We start from the raw sequence: 23,293 nt of genomic DNA on the forward strand, positions 1-23,293 counted from the left end.
CCCCTTTGGAGGGAAGTTTCCATGCTAACTCAGTGCTGCTGTGCTTGGTTATCCCCTGCTGGGGGCAGCTGTACGCACAGAGCGCAAAGCCTGGCCCCTCAGAACCATCAGCTCAACCCTTTCAGTTCTGGTACTGGGCACTGGGCTCACTCCACGTGCTGCCTAGGCCCTTCGACGCTCCCACCCAGAAATGACGACATGGCTAACGAGGCTGACAGTCTTGTTGTAATTGGGAGAAAACGACCTGCAGCGCATTTGGCAGATCGAGAGTCACACGCACCCAAAGTTGGGGTTGTACAGGCAGCTGAGGGCTCAAGCCCCTCTGCCTCACATGGTGAAGAGAGGAAGAAGAAAAAGGTCAAATTCTAACCCAGATGGGAAAGTTGGTCCCTGGGGCAGTTTCACTTCCTCTCCTCACTCTCACCAAGGTGGAGAGGGGCATCTCTCCCCTTGCTGCCAAAGTTTCCTTTGGGACAGGCTAGGATGGGTTTATAAAAATCTCCCAGTGGAGACAACCTCCCCGACGGGCCCCCCAGTTGGCCTCTGCTCCCTTCCAGCCACTTCACAGCAGAGTCCAAATCCAGAACCGTGTGTTTCGTGGGCCTGAGGGTGATGAGGGGAGGACAGGGTGGCCAGAAGCAAGGAGTGGGGGATCAGGGGCAGTGGCCATTCTCAGCAGCTCCAAGGAAACAGGGCCTTTCTCCCAAGCACCCTGCACAGGCTCCGGGCAGCTCTGGCAACCTGCCCTCCCAGGAGAGTTCCAAACCCTCACGGAGTGCCTCAGAGTGGAGAGGGCTCAGGCAAGGAAGACCACAAAGATGATGAAGAAGACAATGAGGATGAGGAAGATTTTGACCATGAGCCACCGGTTGGAGGTGACCGACTGGAAGTACTTGAGGATCTCTGAGTGGGCGGCCTCAACATCCAGCTGGGCTCCCAGCACGTTCTCGTCGATCCTGGGGACAAGGCCGGGAGGAGGGGAAACAGAATGACACTGGATTAAAAAAAACACTGTTGAAGTATATTTACTGACATGGAAAGACAATTACAATATAAAATTGTTTATATATAGTGTGATACCATTTTTCTGTGTATATATATATATTTGTGTATAGAAAAAAGCTCTGAAAGGGGAATATAAAAAAGTCTTGGCTCTGGTTTGAAAATCAGCTGTGCAACTTTTTAGCTTAGGGCCCTACATCAGTCGCTTCACCTCAAGTCTCATTTTCCTCAACTGCAAAGGAAGGAAAAATGAGGATAACACAAGCCCTACCTCTCCAGTTGTTGTCAGTTGTAAATGAGTTATATAAAGTGTCCAGCCCATACTAAGAGGACCCAAAATGTTAGCTATTATAATTTTTGCCCATCAGTATTTATTTTGTTTTGTCTAATAAACAGTATTGCATTTGTAATAAGAGGGAAAGGTTCACAGACCATTATGGTCAGGATGTCCTGGTTCTGCGTGAGAAAGGAAGAAAAACCTGATGATATGAACAGAAAGTCAAGGGATAAGAAAAGCCCTGTATCAGGAGAACATGTCTTTCAGGGCACAGAGAAGAATAGCAATCTCTTGATACACTGCTGTGGAAAATACAGCATTTCCCAGCTAACCTGCATATGCAATCCTAAAAACCAAATATAAAGCCCAGTCTTTGCAAGGAGAGCTGGGAGCAGAGACCTTTGTGAGCTGTAAGGGCAGAAATGTTGGTGGAGCCTGGTAATCAAGTGGGAAAGTGAGAGGAAAGGCTGGGCCAGTGGCTGCAAGCCCAGGGTCCTGGTAAGGTGGTCATAAGGATGGCGAGCTACTCTCTGTCCAAATACAAGAGCCTGGATATTTATGTCAGAGAGGCTAACCAACGTATCAGGTGTCCTGGCTTCTGGCTATGGTTACATTTCTCAGTGAGGATGCATCTGTCACGTCAAACTCAATTAAAGCTCATTCATATTGGCAACTATGAATGGCTGTGCTTAACAAAAATGGAAAAACAATGCAATCTGGCATATAAAAGATTTTAAATGGAAGTCTGTGAAAGAAAACTAATAGAAGGGAACTCTGGTGGTGATAAAGTTAGGAATCGGTGGGATATGCAGAGGAAGCAGCAGGGGAGTTGGAAACTGGAAATGAATGGGGGGAGAAAATAAAGACTTGGGAGGGAGAAGGCTGAAGAAAACAGAGAGGAGGAATGCTTGCAAGGGCAGGACAAAAGGATGTCTTATGCAGAGAAAGAAAAACTACAGAGGGAAGGAATTAAGCAATAAAAAGCTAGAGTGAGTCTGGCTGAACAGAAAGGATGGGTGATAAAGGGATGCGAGAGGCATCGAAAACCAGAGGACTAGGAGGTGAGGCAGACTGCGAATGACAAAAAAAGGAGGTTGACTGAAGAAGACAGTGAAGCTTAAGAACTGGAAGGATTATCTGACTGTGACTAGGAGATCCTGGATTTTAGTTCTCTGAGTTTCAGTTTCCCCAAAACTTCCCAGAGACTGAGAGTAATTGGGTCATGTTCAGTGGATACAGAAGCTGCTTTGAAGTAGCTCCATGTGGCCAGATTTAGGAAATCTGATTGTAATAAAGAATAATGATGGTAATGGACTATATGACACGGAATTAAAATTTACTATTATTCTACAGTAATTTTAAAGAGAGAAAGTTCCTTCTTTATAGAAGAATGCCAGCTAATAAATGCAGAAGGGATGAGAGAATTAGACAATTACCACTTTGCCACACACAATCTCTCAAATGATTCAGGCCAGGATCATCATGGGGCTAAGATACTGGACATTCACAAGAACTCAAAGCATCACTCCACAGACGTCTCAGTGTGATGGTCACCACCTTGAACAAGTGACCAAACTTGGTATCACCAATAAAGAGATAATCTCATCAAGCACCTACTGATTGATCATCTACGTAACAGGTTAAAATACTGAACCTAAATTCAATCATAGGGAAAACAGTGGACAAATACAGGACTTTGTACAAGAGGCACTGGACTCTTCAAGGAAAAAAAAAAAGTAAATGCCACAAAGGAACAAAACAAAAGGCAGACTAAAGAGACAAATCGATCAAATGAAAAGTGTGACTGCTGCCTGGGTTTTAAATTGAAGAAAAATAGCTGAAAACTTTTTTTTAAGAACAGTTAGGGAAATGAGTATAGACTGAGTATGGGGCTGTGGTGGAGAACCGTTACTTTTCTTAGGCATGATAATGGTGTTGTGGGTGTTCAGGAAAAGACCTATTCTAGGCGGATGCCGCTGAAGTATCTGGGGATAAAATGTCATGATGTTTACACTTACTTTTAAATGATTCAGAAAAAAAAGAGAGCGAGCAGATGTGATAAAATGCCAACAGCTGGTCAATCTAGGCGGCAGGAACATCCGTGTTCACTATGCTATCTGCCCAACTTCTCCACAGTTTGAGTTTTTTTTTTTTTTTTTAATTTACAAGTTGGGAGGAAAGGGAAAAATGACTAACACTGGATCAGCAGTTTTTATACGTTAGGAGAAGTAAGAATCACCTGTTGAGCATCTCAAAAATGCCAATTCTTAGGGGTCACATTCAGGGATGCAAGGGTGGGGCCCAGAAAACTACACCTTGAGAACCGAGGACTAAATCACTGGTTTCTAACGAGGGTGCTCAAATCCAGATCCACTGGCATTCACGGGAGGCCAACACAAGAATATCTATGTCTATTTTAAAAACATCATCCTGTCAAAATTTCAGTTTCTTGTTCATATTGGTGCCCACAAGGTTTTCTCTCCTTTGTCATTTCCCTTTTATGCTTCCATCTACTGCCAAACTGCTTCTGAGCCATTCAACTGAAACTGCTAGCACCGATCTAATCAACCCACCCCCGCCCCCATCTAATTAACATCTGCCGATGTTACACTTAACATCTTAACTCACACCTCTCTCAGGGACACCAAGAAATTACATCTTTCTTCCCCAAATTCCTTTCACTTCAGCTTCTAAGGACGTCTCTTTTTTCTCTCTTCTTCCTAAACCCCCCTCCTCAGTCTCTTGGACAATTCCCTTCACCACATGCACCTGGAATCCTTGGGGACCTGTCTTGTTCTTTTTCTCACTTTACCCACTGTCCCTGGGTGGTTTCATCTACCCTCATGGTCTCACCAAGAAGCTGCTGACTCCCAAGTTCTAACTCTAGCTTAGTCCTCTCCTCTGAGCATCACAGACCTCTTGGCTGGCGCGTGAAGTGTGATGCTCATGATCTCCAGAATAAACCTCATTTCTCTCACCCTGCACCAGTCTGCCTCCTCTTGAGTTCTCTCCCTATCCCCAGATCCAGGAGGACCAGTTCACAGCAGCAATAACAAATGCTTGCTAAACCGATGAGCAAATGAGTACGAACACTGAAAAATACTTACGACACTCTTTCAAGGAAGACTAAAATGTGTGTTATATATTTTGTTGTATATATGCTCTAGTTCTAAATATTTAAAACACGTAACTAGAGATTGACACAACATTGTAAACTGACTATACCTCAATAAAATGTATGTATACACATACAAACACACACACACACACAAACCACATGCATTGGGGAAGAACCCAAATATATTTACAAACCTGTTTCTTTGAATCTATAATAATATTCTGATATTCAAAATACATTGTAGCCTGAGGAGCTACAGTGTTTATGGCCTCACTCAGCAAAGGATTCCCTGGATCTCAGCTGAACCACAAAAGGATCAGTCAATTCCCCTGATTCTAGGACCAAGACAGCTGCATTCACAGCACCTTTATATTGCCCAATGAAATACGTGAGGTTGCTTAACTTGATCAGTGTTGGGAAACCTGGTTTACACAAATGCAGGCGTTCACTCAGTTTCACACGATCAGCCACTAACTAGGTGCTGCAGGGAATAAAGATGAACCAAGACCGGATGTTGCCTGAAGGCATAAGCCCAAGTGGGCAAGAATGTGTGAACTAGTGGATTCCTCAAAACTCCACCCCTCCTGTTCCCCACTGTCTCCACTAGTGGCCATTCTTCTTACCCAACTGAGAACAATGTAGTCTGAGGAATTGAGCAAGGTAAAAAAAAAAAAGGTTCTTAGTCTCACACTTGGAGATTCTGATTCCACAGATGTGAGTGGAGTGGACTGCCAAGAATTTTCAGTATTTTTTTAGGAGAAAATACATATTGTTTTAATTCAGCATAGCTGATTTACAATATTAGTTTCAGGTGTAAAACACAGTGATTCAAAATTTTTATGGATTATACTCCACTTAGTTATTATAAAATATTCCTGTACAATATATTCCTGTAGCTTATTTATTTTATAATAGTAGTTTTTAGTCTCTTAAAACCCTACTTCTTTCTGGCCTCTCCCCACTTCCATCAGTAACCACTAGTGTGTTCTATCTGTGAGCCTGTTCCTGTTTGGTTATAGTCATTTGTTTTTTTCTTTCCATTTTTTTATTGAGGTATTGCTGATTTACAATATTATGTTTCAGATGTACAACATAGTGTTTCACAATTTTTAAATGTTATATTCCATTTATAGTTATTATAAAGTATTGGCCATATTCCCTGTGCTGTACAATATATCCTTGTAGCTTATTTTATACATAGTAGTCTGTATCTCTTAATCCCCTACCCATCTTACCCCTCCCCCTTCATTCTCCCCACTGATAACCACTAGCTTGTATTTGAGTCTGTTTCTTTTTTTTTGTTGTTATATTCACTAGTTTGTCTTATTTTTTAGATTCTATATATAAGTGATATCATGCAGTATTTGTCCTTCTCTGGCTGACTTATTTCACTAAGCATAATATCCTCCAAGTCTATTCATATTGTTGCAAATAGCAAGATTTCATTCTTTTTTATGGCTGAGTAGTATTCCATTGTGCATATATGTCTGTGTGTGTGTATATATACATATATATATATATACCAAGTCCTCCTTATCCATTCATCTGTTGAGGGACACTTAGGTTGCTTCTATATCTTAGCTAGTCAGAGTAATACTGCTAGGAACACTGGGGTGAATGTACCTTTTTGAATCGCTGTTTTTTTTTTTCTTCAGATATATACCCAGGAGTGGAACTGCTGGATCATACAGTTGTTTTATTTTGACTTTTTTGAGGAAGTTACATACTTGTTTTTCTACAGCGAATGCACCAACTTACATTCCCACCAATAGTGTACAAGGGTTCCCCTTTCTCCACATCCTCCCCAACATTTGTTATTTGTGGTCTATTTGATGATAGCCATTGTAACAGGTATCAGGTAATACTGTGGTTTTGATTTGCATTTCTCTAATGATTAATGATGTTGAGTATCTTTTTATGTGCCTATTAGCCATCTGTATGTCTTCTTTGGAAAAATGTCTATTCAGGTCTGCTCATTTTTTTAATTGGGTTGATTTTTTGCTGTTGAGTTGTATGAGTTGTTTATACATTTTGTGTATTAACCCATCAGTCATCTCATTTGCAAATATTTTCTTCCATTCTACTTAATGCTGTTTTTTGGTTTTGTTGATGGTTTCCTTTGCTGTGCAAAAGCTTAACTAGGTCCCATTTATTTATTTTTGTTTGTTTCTTTTGCCTTGGGAGACAAATGCAAAAATATTACCATGACTTTCGTTCTGCCTATGTTTTCTTCTAGAAGTTTTATGGTTTCCAGTCTTACATTTAGGTCTTTAATCCACTTTCAGTTTATTTTTGTATATGGTGTGAGAAAATGTTCTAATTTCATCCTTTTACATGCAGCTGTCCAGTTTTCCCAGCACTTTATGAAGAGACTCTTTTCTCCATTATACACTGACACTTCCTTTGTTGCAGATTAATTAAATTTAAGCACGTGTGGGTTTATTTCTGGGCTGTCTCTTCTGTTCCACTGATGTGTCCGGTTTTGTGCCAGGACTATACTGTTTTGACTACTGTAGGTTCATAGTATAGTCTGAAGACAGGGAGCATGGTAGCTCAAGCTCTTGTTCTTTCTCAAGATTGTTTTGGATATTGGGGGGTCTTTTGTGCTTCTGTACAAATTTTTAAGATTTGTTCTAGTTCAATGAAAATGCTATTAGTATTTTAACAGGGATTAAACTGAACCTGTAGATTGCCTTGGGTAGTATGGTCATTTTAATAATATTCATTCTTCCAATCCATGAACATGGTGTATTGTTCCATCTGTGTCTTCTTCAATTTCTTTCATCACTGTCTTACAGTTTACCAAGTACAGGTCTTTTACTTCCTTAGATTTATTCCTAGGTATCCTTTTTGATGTGATTGTAAATGAGACTGATTCCTTCTCTGATGGTTCATTATTAGTGAATAGAAATTCAACATATTTCTGTATATTAATTTTGTATCCTACCACTTTAATCAATTCATTGACAAGCTCTAGTAGCTTTCTGGTAGCAACTTTAGGATTTTCTATGTATAGTATCATGTCATCTGCAGTTGACAGTTTTACTTCTTCCTTTACAATTTGGATTCCTTTTCTTTTTCTTCTCTGACTGCTGCAGCTAAAACTTCCAATACTATGTTGAATAAAAGTTGCAAGAATAGGCACCCTTGTCTTGTTTCTGATCTTACAGGAAATGCTTTCAGCTTTTCACTGTTGAGTATGTTAGCTGTGAACTTATCATGTATGACCTTTATTATGCTGAGGTATGTTCCTTCTATACTCACTTTGTGGAGAGTGTTTATCATAACTGGATGTTGAATTCTGTCAAAAGTTTTTTCTGCATTTATTGAGATGATATGGTTTTTACTCTTCAGTTTGTTAAAGTGGTGTATCACATTGACTGATTTGCCGATACTGAAAAATCCATGTATTCCTGGGATAAATCTCAGTTGATCATGGTGTATGATATTTTTAATGTATTGTTGGATTCAGTCTGCTAATATTTTGTTGAGGATTTTTGCATCTATGTTCATCAGTGGTATTGGTGTATAATTTTATTTTTTTGATATCTTTAGTTTTGGTTTCAGGGTGATGCTGCCTTCATAGAATGAGTTCAGAATCAGTCCTTCCTCTTCAATTTATTTTTGGAATAGTTTGAGAAGGATAGGTGTTAACTCTTTAAACATTTGGTAGAATTCCCCTATGAAGCCATCTGGTCCTGGACATTTGTTGAGGTTTTTTTTTTTCCCCCATTGATTCAATTTCATTAGCGGTAACTGGTCTGTTCATATTTTCTATTTCTATTTCTTCCTCCTCCAGACTTGGGTGATTATACATTTCTAGGCATTAGTTCACTGTTTCTAGTTGTCCATTTTATCAGTATATGGTTTTTCATAGTAATTTCTTTTGATCTTTTATATTTCTGTGGTGTCAGATGTAGCTTCTTTTTTTCACTTCTGATGTTATTATCTTAGGCCCCCTCTCTTCTTGATAAGTCTTGCTCAATTTTGTTTATCTCTTCAAAGAACCAGCTCTTAGTTTCACTGATCTTTTCTATTGTTGTTTTAAGTCTCCACTTCATTGACTTTCGCTCTAATCTTTACTACTGCTTCCCTTGTACTAACTTTGGGTTTTGTTTGTTCTTCTTTTTCTAGTTCCTTTCAGTGTCAGGGTAGGTTGTTTGAGATTTTTGCAATTTCCTGAGGTAGGCTTCTATGGCTATAAACTTCCCTCTTAGAACTGCTGTTGCTGTATCTCATAGATTTTGTATTATTGTGTTTTCATTTTCATTTCTCTCCAGGTAATTTTTATTTCTTCTTTCATTTCTTCAGTGAGCCACTGGTTGTTTAGGAGCATATTGTTCAGCCTCCACTTGCTTGTTTTTGCAGTCTTTTCTTGTAGTTGATTTCTAGTCTTACAGCATTGTGGTTGGAGCATACGCTTGATAAGATTTCAATTTTCTTAAATTTACTAAGACTTGTTTTGTAGCCTCACATGTTGATCTATCCTGGGGAATGTTCCATGTGCACCTGAAAAGAATGTGTATTCTGCTGCTTTTGGATGGGATGTTCTATATGTCAGTCTATTTGGTCTAATGTATCATTTAAGGCCAGTGTTTCCTAATGGACTTTCTGTCTGATCTGTCCCTTGATGTAAGCAAGGTGTCAGAGTCCCCTACTATTATCATGTTACTGTCAACTTCTCCCTTTATGTCTGTTAATATTTCCTTTATATATTTAGTTGCTGCTTTATCGGGTGCATATATATTTACAATTGTTATACTTTCTTCTTGGATCAATCCCTTGATCATTATGTAAGGTTCTTCTTTGTCTCTTGTTATAGTCTTTGTTTTAAAGTCTATTTTGTGTGATAAGTATTGCCACTCCAGCTTTCTTTTGATTTCCATCTGCATGGAGTATATTTTTCCATCCCCTCAGTTTCAGTCTGTGTGTGTGTTGTTAGATCTGAAGTGAGTCTTATATATGCATCTTGTTTTTGAATCCATTCAGGTATTCTGTGTCTTTTTATTGGAGCATTTAGTCCATTTACATTTAAAGCATTTATTGATAGGTATGTACTTATTGCTATTTAGCTAGTTGTTTTAGGTTATTTTTGTAGTTCTTTTTTGTTTTTCTTCCCTTATGATATGACGATTATCTTTGGTGTTATGTTCGAATTCCTTTCACTTTTTTGTCTGTGTATCTATTATGGATTTTTGGGTTGTGGTGACCATGAGGCTTATATGTAGAAATATACTGCTATATACAACTATATATATGGCTATTTTAAGTTGCTGATCTCTTAAGTTCAAATGTATTTTTACCTCCTTCCCCCATAGTTATTTTTGACATCATATTTTACCTCTTTTTGTTTTGTGTACTCCTTACTTACTGTGGATATAGAAGATTTTTATTATTTTTGTCTTTTAATTTTCCTACTAGCTTTGTAAGTGGTTGATTTACTACCTTTACTGTATATTTACCTTTATCAATGAGCTTTTTCCTTTTGTAATTTTCATGTTTCTAGTTGTGGCCTTCTTTTTTTCACTTAGAGAAGTCCCTTTAACAGTTCTTATAAAGCTGGTTTGGTGGTGCTGAACTCTTAGCTTTTGTTTGTCCGTAAAATTTTTGATCTCTTCAATGAATAAAAGCCTTGCCATGTTAAGCACTTTTGGTTGTAGGTTTTTCCTTTTCATCACTTATTAAATATATCATTCCATTTCCTTCTGACCTGCAGAGTTTCTGCTGGAAAAGTCTGTTGATAGCCTTATGGGAGTACCTTTGTATGTACCTTGTTACTTTTCCCTTGTTGTTTTTAATATTCTTTGTCTTTAATTTTTGCCATTTTAATTACAATGTGTTTTGGTGTGGTCCTCTTTGGGTTGATCCTGTTTGGGACTCTCTGGGATTCCTGGACCTGGATGTCTACTTTCTTTCCCAGGTTAGGGAAGCCTTTAGCTATTATGTCTCCAAATACGTTCTCTGTCTCTTTCTCTCTTCTCCTTCTGGAACCCTTATAATGAGATGTTAGTATACTTGATGTTGTCCCAGAAGTCTCTTAAACTGTGCTATTTCTTTTTATTCTGTTTTCTTTTATCTGTTCAGCTTCAATGATTTCCACTACTCTGTCTTCCAACTTGCTGATCCATTCCTCTGTCTCATTTATCTACCATTGATTCCTTTTAGTGTATTCTTCATTTCAGTTATTACATCCATTTGGTTCTTCTTTATATCTTCTAACTCTTTGTTAAACATCTCACTGTGTTCATCCATTCTTTTCCCAAGTTCCTTGATCATCTTTATCAACATTACTTTGAACTCTTTATCAGGTAGGTTACCTATCTTCACTTCACTTAGTTCTTCTTCTGGGGTTTTATCTTATTCCTTTGAGTGGAACATGTTTCTCTATTGCCTCATTTTGCCTAATTTGCTGTTTTTATTTCAATGTATCTGGTAGGTTGGTAATGTTTCCTGACCTTAGAGAAGTGGCCTTTTGCAGGAGATGACCTATGCACCCCAGCAGTGCACTTCCCTCTGATCACCAGAGCTACGTGCTGTAGGGATGCCCCATGTTCTATGGGCTCTTCTGTTGTGGCAGGGCTGACTAGGAGTGAGTGGTCTGGTAGGCTTGTCTGGCCCCTGGTCTAGATAGTTGCTAGGCCCTGCCTTGTGCAGAGGCTGCCAGCTTCTGGTTGGTGAGAACTTCAGTTTTTATAAGCTCTATAGGGGGTTCCTATGAACATCCACATTTGGCAACCACTGATTAAAAGGATGTTTCTGTATTTATTCAACTACCAGTTGAGTACCAGCCATTTACAAGGCACTATGAGTTCAGCTGTCTTGCTCCCTCCCCCCAGCACCTGTACAGCATATTTTGCTTTCCCAGCTATCACCAGCTCATCTTGAAGCCAAGTCCTCCACCTCTGCACTGGATCCCACTTCCTCTAACCTTCTCAAGGACATAACTTTAAGAATTCTTCCCTCTTCCTGCTATATCATCAATTTTTATTTCTCTGTTGGATCATTCCCATTAGATACAAACATACTTTCATTTTTCCTCATTCTTTAAAAAACAAAACAAAACAACCACCTTGTCTCCCACTGGACAAATTGGGAACAGTCTGAGCACTGAAAATAATCTATCCTAACAAACTATAATACAAAATCTTAAGCCCATAATGATACTCAAAAAAAGAGGAAGAACTAAAAAACAAACCTCCTTGGTCTACTGTGGCACCTGCTCCATAAACTATGTACTCTGAAAATACAAGAAAATAATTAAGGTTTTGTCCAGCCTGATTAAGAGGAACTTCAGGTCATGCAGTTAGTAAAGGAAACCTCTTCTTTACAGAAAAAAAGTCCCCCGATGAGATAAATTGATTCAGACCAGGGAAACATCATAAATGACTACTAGAAACATTAGGTTAAGGTTTTTGGGGAACAGGGTATCCCATAAATCAATTGCTGACTGCAAAGAAGAAAATGTACTTTTGAAAGGAGAGATTTTCTATTATCACCTCAATCAAGTGATCATACTTGTTCTCACTAATATAGGGACACTCTATGACATTAAATGCCTCTTACTGGGATGCAATCTGTTGATACATATATACATGTTTCAACAAAATATATATGTATTTATAGTTGATTACACACACACACACACACAAATATATTCCCAGAAAAAAGGTGACAGAAAGGGAAAGAGGCAGAAAAAAATTTGAAGAAATAATGGTCAAATATTCCCTAAACTATGTCAAAGTTTACAGATTCAAAAAGCTCAGAGAATCCTCAAGCAGGATAAATTCAAAGAAAACCACATCTTGATACATAAACTGTCAACTGCTGAAAACCAAAGATAAAAAAAATATATATTGAAAAGCAGCCAGAAAAAAACACATTACATACAACAGTGAGAATTACCACTGACTTCTCACTAGGAACAAGAGGCCAAATGACAATAGAATGATATATTTAAAGCACTTAAAGAATAAAACTGTAAACCCAAAATTCTATATTCAAAGAAAATATTCTCCAAGAATGAGTGTGAAATAATGAAGTTTTAGATAAAAGAAAAGTAAAAGAATTTATCATCAGCGGATCTACACCACAAAATGTGCCAAAGAAAATTCTTTGGGTTAAAGGGAATTGACAGCAGATGGAAACTGGATATTCAGGAAGAAATGAAGAGCACTAGAAATAGTAAATACGTGAGTAAATATAAAAGATTATTTTCCCTCTTAATTTCTTTGAATTTTAAGATTAAAATTATAATATTATATTGTGGGGTTTATAAAATATGTAGAAGTAACAAATATGACAACTAGAGCAAAAAAGATGGAGGAGAGGACTGCAAAATTCTCACATTTTGCAGAAAGTAGACTGTGAAAAGATAACGATGCATACTGTAATCCTTAGAGCAACCACCACAAAAAAAAAAAAAAAAAAGCAATGACACATGGCTAAAATACCAACAGATAAATTTAAATGAATTAAAAAATTTTTTTCTGTTCAAAAGACAGGAAAGGAGAAGGGGAAGAATGACAAACAGAAGGGAAAAACAGAAAACAAATAGTAAAATGGTAGGCCTAAATCTGACCTTATCAAAAATTACATTAAATATTAACGAGCTAAACCCTCCGATTAAATTCTCAGCTCTCATCTTGCTTGGCCTAAAAGCAAGATTCATCACAGCTGATCACTCTTTCCTTGATTCATTTTCTTTTCCTGGCTCCCAGGACACCATGTTCATTTATATTTCTTCCTACCTCATCAGCTGTGCTCCTAGTAAGTGACCCCAGGACTGATACTTGCATCCAGAAATGGCCGTGGGACTCTGTGCTTGATCCTCCTCTTTAAACAAATTCCCTTCCCTAGTTTCAAAGTCCAATTCTGCCCACTCTTGGCCCAGACCTGTCTCCTAAACTCCTCATATCTATAAGTCTGTTTGCTATCTCTACCTAGATGTCTCAGTTGTCCACTTCTTGTTGGACACACGTCCAACACAACCTATTCCCCTCCAGACCTACTCTACCCCGAGTAAACAGCCCTATTTCAAATGAAAGGTATGAATCCCTTTGGTTGCTCACATCAAAAGCCTGACATTATCATAAACTCCTCTTTTTCTCTCACACCCTACATTTAGTTCATCAAGTAATTGATTCTGTTGGTTCTACCTTCAAAATATATCCAGAATCCAATTACTACTCACCAGCTTGATCCCAGCTACCATCACCTCTTGCCTAGATTACTACAAAGCCCTCTGCACCCATCTCCCTGCTTCTATCCTAGGCCCTTACAATCCGTTTTAACTACAGCAACCAAATGATCCTTTTAAAACAGAAGTCAGATAGTATAACCTTTCATCAAAACCCTGCAATGGCTCCCCATGTCACTCAGAGTAAAAGCCAAACCCTTACATTGGCTTTAAAAGGCCCCATAAGATCTGGTCTCCCATTTCCCCTACTGTCCTTTTCACCTGTCCTCATTCTTTGCTGTCCTTTAACTCATAACTTATTCTTGCCTAAAGGCCTTTACACTGGTTCTTCCCCCTGCCAGGTATTCTCCAGATATCCACACAGCAAACTCCCCTACCTTCTCCCAAATCTTGGGCAGATGTCATCATCTTAATAGGGGCTACTTCGGTCATCCTATTTAAAATTACAAGTTGCCCCTCCAAACCTAGCACTCCTGATTAGTTTACCCTACTCTATTTTTATTTATGGCATTTATCACTAGGCAAGAATGTATACTGGTTGAGGGGAGGGTACAGCTCAGTGGTAGAGTGCATGCCTAGCATGTACAACGTCCTGGGTTCAATCCCCAGTGCCTCCGTTAAAAATAAATGAATGACTGAATGAATGAATGAATGAATAAAAACTTAATTATTCCCCCCAAATATATATATACTGGACCACTTACTTATAATGTATATTTTTAATTGTCTATCTCCCCTACTACGATGTAAGTTCCACAATGACAGGGACCTTTGTCTCTTTGGTCCTCGGCTGTATCTCCATAACTGACTGAATGAACGTTAAGTACCAAAGAAGAGGAGCAGATCAAATGCCTCCTGCAGTAGCAGGGGTGCCAGAGGAGCAGAGAGGCCCTCCCATCGGTGGGCTCTACCTGCCTCCCTCCAGGCTCATCCTGTACCTCTCTGTTCCTGTTCACTGCTTTCTCGCCACACTAGCCTTCTTGATTCTTGAATACAGCAAGATTGTCCCATCGGAGGGCCTATGCTCTAGCTGCCCACACACGGCCTAGAAAACTCTCCCTCTCCTTTGCATGGCTGGATCCCTTGTCATTCAGATCTCTGCTTAAATGTCATCCTCTTCAGAGCAGTCATTCCTGTCACCCAATCTGATATACGTACTCCGTCATTTTCTTGACACCTCTTCCTACTTTAATTCTCAGTTTGGCCCTTGTCACTACCTGAAAATTTCTTGTCAATTTTTTTTAACAACTTTCCTCACCCACCCTGTCGAATTCCATACAGACACTACAAACTAAGCTCCAGGAAACAAAGACGTAACTGTTCTATTCATCACTGCATCCCTAGAGCAGTGCCTGCCATGGAACAGTCACTCTCTAACACTTGTTGAGTGGATGCAGGTAGGTGAATTGGACCCTACAGGTGGACAGGATTCACTCTTCTCTTCCACAGGGCATCCAGCTGTCCCTGGAGACCTTTAAGATGCCAATCCACAGGGGAGAGAGGGTTCTTGTTTTTGAGGTTAAAGAGAGAAAGCATCTCACCTCTGAATGGTTTCTTCCTGTTCCTTAACCATGTGTGCCAACTGCTGAAAGATGGAGCCCAGCTCAACAATTGTGGACTCAATGTTCTGCATGGTGTCTGCCCGGCTCTGGATGTAGGAATCCTTCAGAGGAGAGAGAGTGCACGTGAGCACTGGGAGCTTCTTCAGGGTAGGGCCTGCCTCCTGAGGACCCTCCAGATTGCCATTCCACCCATGGCACCTTCCAAACACTCGCTTGTGGCCCACAAAGGAAGACAGAAGAACAACTCCTGCCCAGCTCAGAGCCTGGGTACCTGCTCGTCAATGAGCTGCAGCTGCTGGCTGGTCCTAGGGTCCATCATGTCGATGGCCACATCCCCAGAGGCTCGGGACTCTGCCCCTAAAACCACAGCACCGCCCCCTGGGGAAAAAAAGAAGACATGACACTTCTTAGGGGTTAAAAGGTTCAACGCCCACATGCACTGGATTTCAATCCCAGCTCTGGCACTTACTAGCCTTGTGACCCTGGACATGTCATTTAACCTCTCTGAGCCTCAGATTCCTCATCTGCAAAATGGGGATAATGACAGTTGCTTTCTCAAAGGGTGATTGTGAAAATTAAATGACAGAATGTGAGTAAAATGAGTTAAGTGTACGGACAATATTAGAAACTCATTCTTTTGAACATGACTGAATGGATTCCCTCCCCCTCAACCAACGATGAGAATGTGGGAGACTAGGTGTGGATAATAAAGCCCAGTCATCAGGTTTGACCTCTGGGAGATAAAGCCTAGCAACTTCCTTGGCCCTCCACTCTCCTACCCAACTCCTGCCTTTATAGGATACCCTCAGAACCAGAGTAACTAAGCCTGACCCCTCAGGGCTCCCTGTACTGCCTGTGACTTACCCAGGTGGTTGGGGGCAAGGGGCAGGGCTGACACGGGTGCCCGGGAGAACTGCTCCCGCCGGCTCCTCTGCTGCTTCAGGTTCTGGGGTTGAGTGGGGAAGAAATGCAAAGGTCCTGAGGCCTCTGGAAAGTGGGCACATTAAAGAGAGATCCCTCCTGGTGCCCTTGACCCTGTTGCCCTTGCCCCTCCGCTTGGCCCTTCCCCATTTCCCTCTGGGGCCCTCAACCCCAGCTTCTTATCTCCCCTACACAGATTCTTCTCACCTCTGTCCTCACTTCTAAAACTGATTTGAAGTCATTGGACATGGAGGCCAGTTTTGACTGGAAGAAAAGGAGAGGGTCAGCCAGAGAAGACAATGCCTTCCTCCCTTCTGCCTCCCCCTCTCCCTGGTCCCACCTGCAGGGAGACCACGATGGTGTTGGAATGGGTCTGCAGGTGCCGGCCACTCTGGCTGCCCTTGGCCCTCACGAAATCCTGAAGCTGGGCGATTTGTTTGTTGAGGCTATTGATGTCCTGGCGAAAGAGCCAACAGAAAAACTGAGTATCAACCAGGGGGGTCCTCGGCCAGCAACTCTCCCATATGGACATCTCTGGCAGGGATGGCAGGGTAGACATTGGTAGCAGGGGTGAGGGTATCTCAGTCAGAACAGAAGGGCCTGCTGGGACAGTCTAAGCTCTGGAATTTGCTCTGGCTTAGTCCCTGCAGAGCAGAGCCAGAAAGAAGCGAAACATAGCCTCCTCTGTTTGTAAATAACTGCTCTTAAATCCCTCCACCCTATTGCCACACCCCCTGCTGTGAGGCCATGCTCATGGCCAAACTCTCAGACCCAGAGCATGCTGACCACAAAGCGTCTGTGCAGTACTTGGAAGATGGGAAGAGTCAAAGGCACCATGGCCTCCCAGGGGGAAGGGTGTAGCTCAAGTGGTAGAGCACATGCTCAGCACCCAAGAGGTCCTAGGTTCAATCCCCGGTACCTCCTCCAAGCAGAAATCAGTGAAGAAACCTAGTTACCTCCCCCTCATAAAACAAACAGTACAAACCATGGATTCCCAGAAGGACCAATGAAATGATTTTTATATACAGAATTCCTTTCAAAAAATCACTACTGCGAAAGAGTGAAAGGTGTGACTTGTCCAAGGTTATACACAATGAGTTAGCAGCACAGCCAGCCTTTCTACACCAGACCAACACATTATCCACTTCCCAAGCCTGCTTGCCAAGGGCTTTGTGAGAGAAGAGAGATGAAGGAGGCAGCCGGGAGTAGCAGAGAAAGCTTGCCCCACAGCAGCCAGGTCCAGGGAAGGACCAGAGGAAGAGGAGGAGAGGAAGAAGTAAAAAATGGTGAATTCAAGAAACAGGCTAGACATTTGTGGCAACATGGATGAAACTGGAGATCGTCATTCAAAGTGAAGTAAGCCAGAAAGAGAAAGAAAAATACCATATGGTATCACTCATATGTGGAATCTAAAAAAAAAAAAAAAAAAAAAAAAGACAAATGAACTTATTTACAAAACAGAAACAGACTCACAGACATAGAAAACAAACTTATGGTCACCAGTGGGGAAAGGGGATGGGAAGGGATAAACTGGGAGTTTGAGATTTGCAGATACTGTTACATATAAAACAAGTTTATACTGTATGGCAGAGGAAACTATTATTTAATACTTTGCAGTAACATACAACAAAAAAGAATATGGAAAGGAACATAAGTATGTATATGTATGACTGAAACATTACGCTGTACACCAGAAATTGACACAACATTGTAAACTGACAATACTTCAATGAAATAAAGAAAGAAGGAAAGAGGCTAGGAAAAAAAACTTAGATTAGGCAATTGCTCTAGTCTCTCCAACCGTTCCCCCTCTGCCCCGGTTACTATCCCAGCCCCACCCATTCTCTTGAGACCCCTGGATGATTTCTGCAGCTGACTGGTCTGTCCCTTTGGAGTTAATGCAGCTTCCTCACAGACCTGCATCCAAAACTAAATTCCAGGATTTCCCCCGATAAAAATCTCTTCCTCCAGGAGCTTAGAGAATGGCACCCCTCCCCTGCCAGGCACCCAAGCTGGAGGCTCCTAAGTCACATCCTGACCTCTCCTTAACCCGGCTTATATGCCACCACACAGCCATAATCTACACGGAGCACTGGCTACATACTCAACCCCATGTGAACCAAACAGCAGCCTCATGTTTGATTACTGGGCACTGCGCAACCTGCTAAGCAGCTGACAACTTCCTCTTTGTCCTTATACTTAACACAGAAAACAACTCTTGATTTCCCCCCAAAAGCTATTCTTCCTTCCTTCCTTTCCATTTTGGTAAATGGCACTACCATTCATCAGTTGCTCAGACCAAAAAACTTAGGAGCCATCCTCAATTCCTCTCTCTTCCCTTAATCCACACGGAACCCACAAAGAACTCAGCTGACTCCAACATATACTCTGAATGTGTCCACTCACCTCCTCCAAAGAAGCCGCCCCAGTCCAAACTAGCCTCTTCTCTCTCTCAAAAATCTCCCAGAGCCTCGTAAGTGACCTTCCTCTTAAGAGTCTGCCCTCCTACAACCCGCTTTCTACACAACCACCAGAAGGATCTTCTAAACCATAAATATGGCATGCCATCCTCCTCCTTAAAATCTTTTAAGAGCTTCCCGCTAAATTTAGACTGCAACCCAAATTCCTTACCTGGCTTACAGAGGCTGTAACTCTGGCCCTGCCCACTCCTCTGACCTCACGCCTACCAGCCTCCTCCCACTTGCTGTGCTGCATCCACGCTGCCCTCTTCCACGTTAGTCAAATGCATGAAGGTTACCCGTGCCTCAGGGCCTTTCCCTTTGCTATTCCCACTTTCTAGAATGTGCCCCCATCAGATCTTTGGATGACTGGCTTTTCCCTTACCATTCAGGTCCCTTCTTCAGCCAGGCCATCCCAGGTCATCCCCAGTTAAGGTAGGCCCCTTGCCTGAATAACTCACTCACCCTTATTTCTTTAATAGGATCTGCCACTACCTGAAACTGTCTTTTCTGTTTACTTGTATAGTGTGCAGTTCGTCCATTCAGAAAAGAAGTTCCCAAGGGCAGGGACCACATCTGTCTCATTCACTGCTGAATCCTCAGAACCAGGCAGCCAAAAGTCACTCAATAATGTGAGTGATTGAAAAAATAAACAAACGAATCCTCACAACAATCCTATGAGGTTAGGTTCTGATATTGCCCCCTTTCTATTTATCAGGGAACTGATGCTCAAATTGGTCAGGTAGCTTACCCAAGGTCACACCTTAAGTGGCGGGCCTGGGATTTGAAGTCTCTTGGAATCCAGTAGGTGGGCCTTAGGTGCCTATGCACTAACGCCCCAAGAGTTAATGGAAACTTCTCTTTTCTACTCTTGAACGTGTCTGTCCTTTGGCCTCTGCCACAATCATCTTCATACTGGACAATCACATAAGCTTCCTCCCTAGCCTCTCTGCTGGTCCTCACTCTTGGGTTTTTTTCCCCCAGGGTCATTCAATTTCTCACTTTATTCTCACTACATGATTCTGGGGAAGAAAGGAATCACACTGTTAGAACTGTACTCTACCAGTATCCTGCAGACAGAATTGGAATCCAGGTTCTAATCCAGGTCTTTGCAGCCCACACATTCAGAGGGATTCCACCCTCCTGAGCAAGCCCCACAATGATCTTCACAACCAGCCACCAACTGACCTTTCCAGCCGCATCTGCTGCCGAACACTCATTCAGTCAACAAATATTGGCTACCTACTATATGCCAGACACTTATACAGGCATTTGGGATACATCTATGAACAAGCAGAAAGAAAAATCTCTGCTCTTGTGGCATTTACCCTTTTTCCCCCCTTTTTTTTGAGCAGGATGAGGTAAGTGGGAGGAAATAAGCAATAAACATAAATGAGTTAATTATAGAGAATATTAGAATGTATGTCAGAATGCTATAAAAAAGAAAGGAAAGCAAGGTATGAGAGATCAGAGCACGGTGATGGCAGGACTCCCTGAGCAGGTGACATCTAAGCAAAGACTTGAACTCTCCCTTTCATAAGACATGCCTCTGCACACACTGTTTCCTCTGTCTGGAATGTTCTTCCACTGCCTCAACACAAGCCTTGAAACCAGCTCAGATTTCAGCTCCTCTATAAAATCTTTCCTAATTTTTCCAGATTGTCTCATTCATCTTTTTATAAGATCTTTTCTGCACCACTCACTTCCTGTTCAGTGTTCACTGCAGGTGTGAGTTTATGGGGCTGGATACCTCTTCTAGACAATTAAGCCCCTGAAGGCAGGAATCCTGCCTCACAATGTTACTGCAGCAGGTGCTCAGGACAGTGCTTTATACACAGAAGATGATCAGTAAGTGTTTACTGACAGTGCATGAGCAGGATGCTTGGGGCTGGCTCTAGAAACTTGCTCTGTGACTCCACAGCAAGGGAAAACGATGGAAGTGATCTGATGGGAATGCTGGGCTCTCCCAGTCGCTAGTCACTCACCTGTTTGATGATGTAAGTTAGCTCCTCGATTTCCACTGCTTTATCATCAAAGAGGGATTTGCGTTTTGCCACTGCAGAGACATATAAGAAGCTGTGATAGGTGAGGGGGAAGATAAGGTTCAGGGAGTACGGTTCCTCAGCCCTCTTTGGTTCACTGCCCAAACTCTGAAAGACCCCAAGACTACTCACAGATTGTCAGTTTCTCCAGCTTGGCAAATGTGTTGCTGAGGTCTTTTCCAATGCGCCTGCAAATGAGCAGTAGTGAGAACACTGTGGGAAAAGGAAGAAGAGGGCCTTTCCCACATTAGCACTGGCACAACCAACCCAGTCGTCACAGCCAAGGCCACCACAGGCAAGCCTGCTTCTCCTTAGACACTGTGTCATCCCACCACATAACCTCTCTCAACTCACTTGGCCATGAGGGTGAATTCACTGCGTTGCCGGACAGCACGCAGAGCCGGCTTGTTTGTCTGGATTCCATTCTGAAAACAATGTCAAGATGTAAAACTTTAGCCTTTCCTCCCCATTGCCAGCTTTCACTGCTCTTCAGGTGTCCACTAAACTCCATCCCTAGTACTAGTGGCATCCTCCACCAGATGGTCCAGATAGGAAGACCTGGGCTGAAATCTTTCTAAAATTTTTTTAAAATCTTTTTTCCTTTTTTTTTTTAATGGAAGTACTGAGGATTGAACCCAGGACCTCATGCATGCTAAGCATGTGCTCTGCCACTGAGCTATACCAACCCGCCCCCTCCAACCTGGGTTCAAATCTTGATGCTACCCCTTATTAGATGGGGAGTGTGGGGCACATTACTTAAACCATTCTGAATCTCTATTTCCTCTTCTATGAAATGAAGACCATCCACACACCTCCAATTGCTGTTGCTAAGATTAAAAAACACAAGGACTGTAACGTATTTTAGCCAAATACCAGGTCCACTGTAAGCACTAAATAAATGGTAACTAGTATTACTATTCTATTCCTCCAATTTGAGAATCGAAGAGATAAACAGAAAGCTCTTGGAGATCACATAGCAGAGCAGTTGTTAACAAGAGCTGAGCAGTAAAAATATTTAAAATTACAGTTATTCAGGTTCCACTTGGATTTAGAAAGTCTGGACCAAGACAAAGAAACCTAATTTTCTTAAAAATCAGTCCAAAGTGATTTTGATAAAAATTACTTATTTAGAAAGCTTCCTTTATTTTACAGATGTAAAAACTGAAGTCCAACTAGACTGACTTCCCTGTTGTCACAGAGCACAGAATTATACTAGAACTAGAATTCAAAGTGCTTGTCTCTGAGCTAAGGGTCTTTCTAGAATCTGTTCCTTATCCAAATCAAATATATTGCAGCTGCCTCTCACCCTGAGATATTCCTTCCAAAATAGCAACCCATGTTCAGGGGATTCCTGATAAAAAGTCTAGATCTTTGCCACCAGATCAGCTAGCCCAACTTTTCTCCCTTGCTTAGTAGATACCACCCCTCCAAGCTGGATCAGTTCTCCATCAGGTTCCCCCAAGAATTACTTCAATCAACATTGCCGGAGCACCGCCTCTCCCAGGTTTCAGTCAGGCTCTTTCCTGCCTTTCCCACTCCAGGTACTTACCTGACGGCTCTGCAGGGACTTGCAGGCAGACAGGAACTCCTGGGTCCGATCCCGGCAGGACATGGTGTCGGGAAGGGGAGGGACCAGGGCCACTGGCGGGGGCAGAGGAGCGATGTCGCTGCTGCTACTGCCAGCAGTTGCAGGGGACAGGACCTGTGTCTTTGAGAGACCCAGGTAGACACCCTGATCCGTGTTCTTAGACCCGTAGCGTTTCCGCGGGATCATTGAGACGCATAACCTCGGACTGTTGTGGAGGGGAGAGTGTCATTCCCCAGGTAGCCTCCTTCCCCACAAATCCCTCCCCCCTCAACCAGCAGATCCTCGGGCCCCCTCTGCACTTGGCAAGTTCTTTCGCGCCCAAAGCCACCCGTAGGTCCTGGGGCCGCTTCCTCTCCGGCCCCGCTTCCTCTCCGGCCCAAGCTGTACCCCTCCTCGACTCTTCTTCCAACTTGGTTCTGGTGGCCAGAGCGCGGGCTTGGGCCCTGGAGCAGAGGCAAGACCAGTACAGGTCCCGTGGCTCCGAGGCTCTAGCCCGGCCCGTGCAACTGCCCCAGGCCCTAAATGGGCCCTCTCGTATTCACGGCTTCCTGCGACTCGTCAGGGAGAAACGGCGACAGACCTCCAGAGAGGGACACACTTCGGTGGGCGGAGGGGGGAATTTCTAGGTGTTTATTTGAAGCAGGAAGTCCCACCCCCGCCCAAGTCCCACCTTCTGGAGGACGGCAACCACTGATAAGCTAACGCCGACGTCTTTCTCAACAGGGGCTTTCCTGATTGGACTACGAAGTATTCGCTCACTCCGAGCCGGGCCGACAGGACTTGCTCCCGTGTCCCTGGTTCCCTTCCCCCTGCCCGGGGCCGTCCCCGGAAAGAGCAGCCCAGAGCAGACACGGCGGTCAGACCCCTCTTAGAGCGAGCCCTACCTCCTCTCTGCCGCCTGCCGCCGCCACTGCCACAACCTCTCGGGTCGTCACCGCCTCCTCCCCGGGCGCGGAAGCCGCCGAAACCCGACCAAAGCCTAGAAGCCGCCACGTCACCCACACGTAACCCCACCCCCGGTGACGAGAGGGCGGTGCCACGCCTTTTCGAGCCCGGCGACCCGAGAGGCACGTCCCCCACCCTAATATAGGAGAAACTCCTTTCTCCTGTTGGCTAGGCCGCCCCCGT

At 42.6% G+C, this 23,293-nt stretch overlaps 1 protein-coding gene across 4 annotated transcripts; it reads right to left on the minus strand.

Moving 5' to 3' along the window:
* Window positions 1–207: 207 nt before the first annotated feature.
* On the minus strand, window positions 208–23,197 carry STX5 (syntaxin 5). Of its 4 annotated transcripts, none has more exons than XM_006181783.3 (11): window positions 23,050–23,196; window positions 22,127–22,370; window positions 20,932–21,002; window positions 20,710–20,765; window positions 20,521–20,591; window positions 16,417–16,533; window positions 16,284–16,340; window positions 16,020–16,101; window positions 15,427–15,533; window positions 15,135–15,256; window positions 208–956 (listed from the first exon to the last, which is right to left on the minus strand). In XM_006181783.3, the coding sequence occupies exons 2-11, from the start codon at window positions 22,349–22,351 to the stop codon at window positions 797–799; spliced, it is 1,068 nt and encodes a 355-aa protein (XP_006181845.1). In that variant the 5' UTR covers window positions 22,352–22,370; window positions 23,050–23,196; the 3' UTR covers window positions 208–796. The 4 variants fall into 4 exon arrangements, with proteins under 4 accessions (XP_006181845.1, XP_006181846.2, XP_014412289.1 ...); XM_006181784.3 differs by having other exon boundaries at window positions 22,127–22,285; window positions 23,050–23,182; XM_014556803.2 differs by lacking the exon at window positions 23,050–23,196 and having other exon boundaries at window positions 22,127–22,789.
* Window positions 23,198–23,293: the final 96 nt, after the last annotated feature.

Source organism: Camelus ferus, chromosome 10 (genome assembly GCF_009834535.1).
Source record: "Camelus ferus isolate YT-003-E chromosome 10, BCGSAC_Cfer_1.0, whole genome shotgun sequence".
Lineage (NCBI taxonomy): Eukaryota > Metazoa > Chordata > Mammalia > Artiodactyla > Camelidae > Camelus > Camelus ferus.

Bases quoted from the DNA above. Each gene is read 5' to 3' on its own strand.
- STX5 (XM_006181783.3), bottom strand. From the start codon at position 22,351: ATGATCCCGCGGAAACGCTACGGGTCTAAGAACACGGATCAGGGTGTC. The intron at 21,003-22,126 runs GTAAGTACCTGG...CATTGTTTTCAG, and splicing joins AGTCCCTGCAGAGCCGTCAG to AATGGAATCCAGACAAACAA. The intron at 16,341-16,416 runs GTGGGACCAGGG...CTTTTCTTCCAG, and splicing joins CCATCGTGGTCTCCCTGCAG to TCAAAACTGGCCTCCATGTC.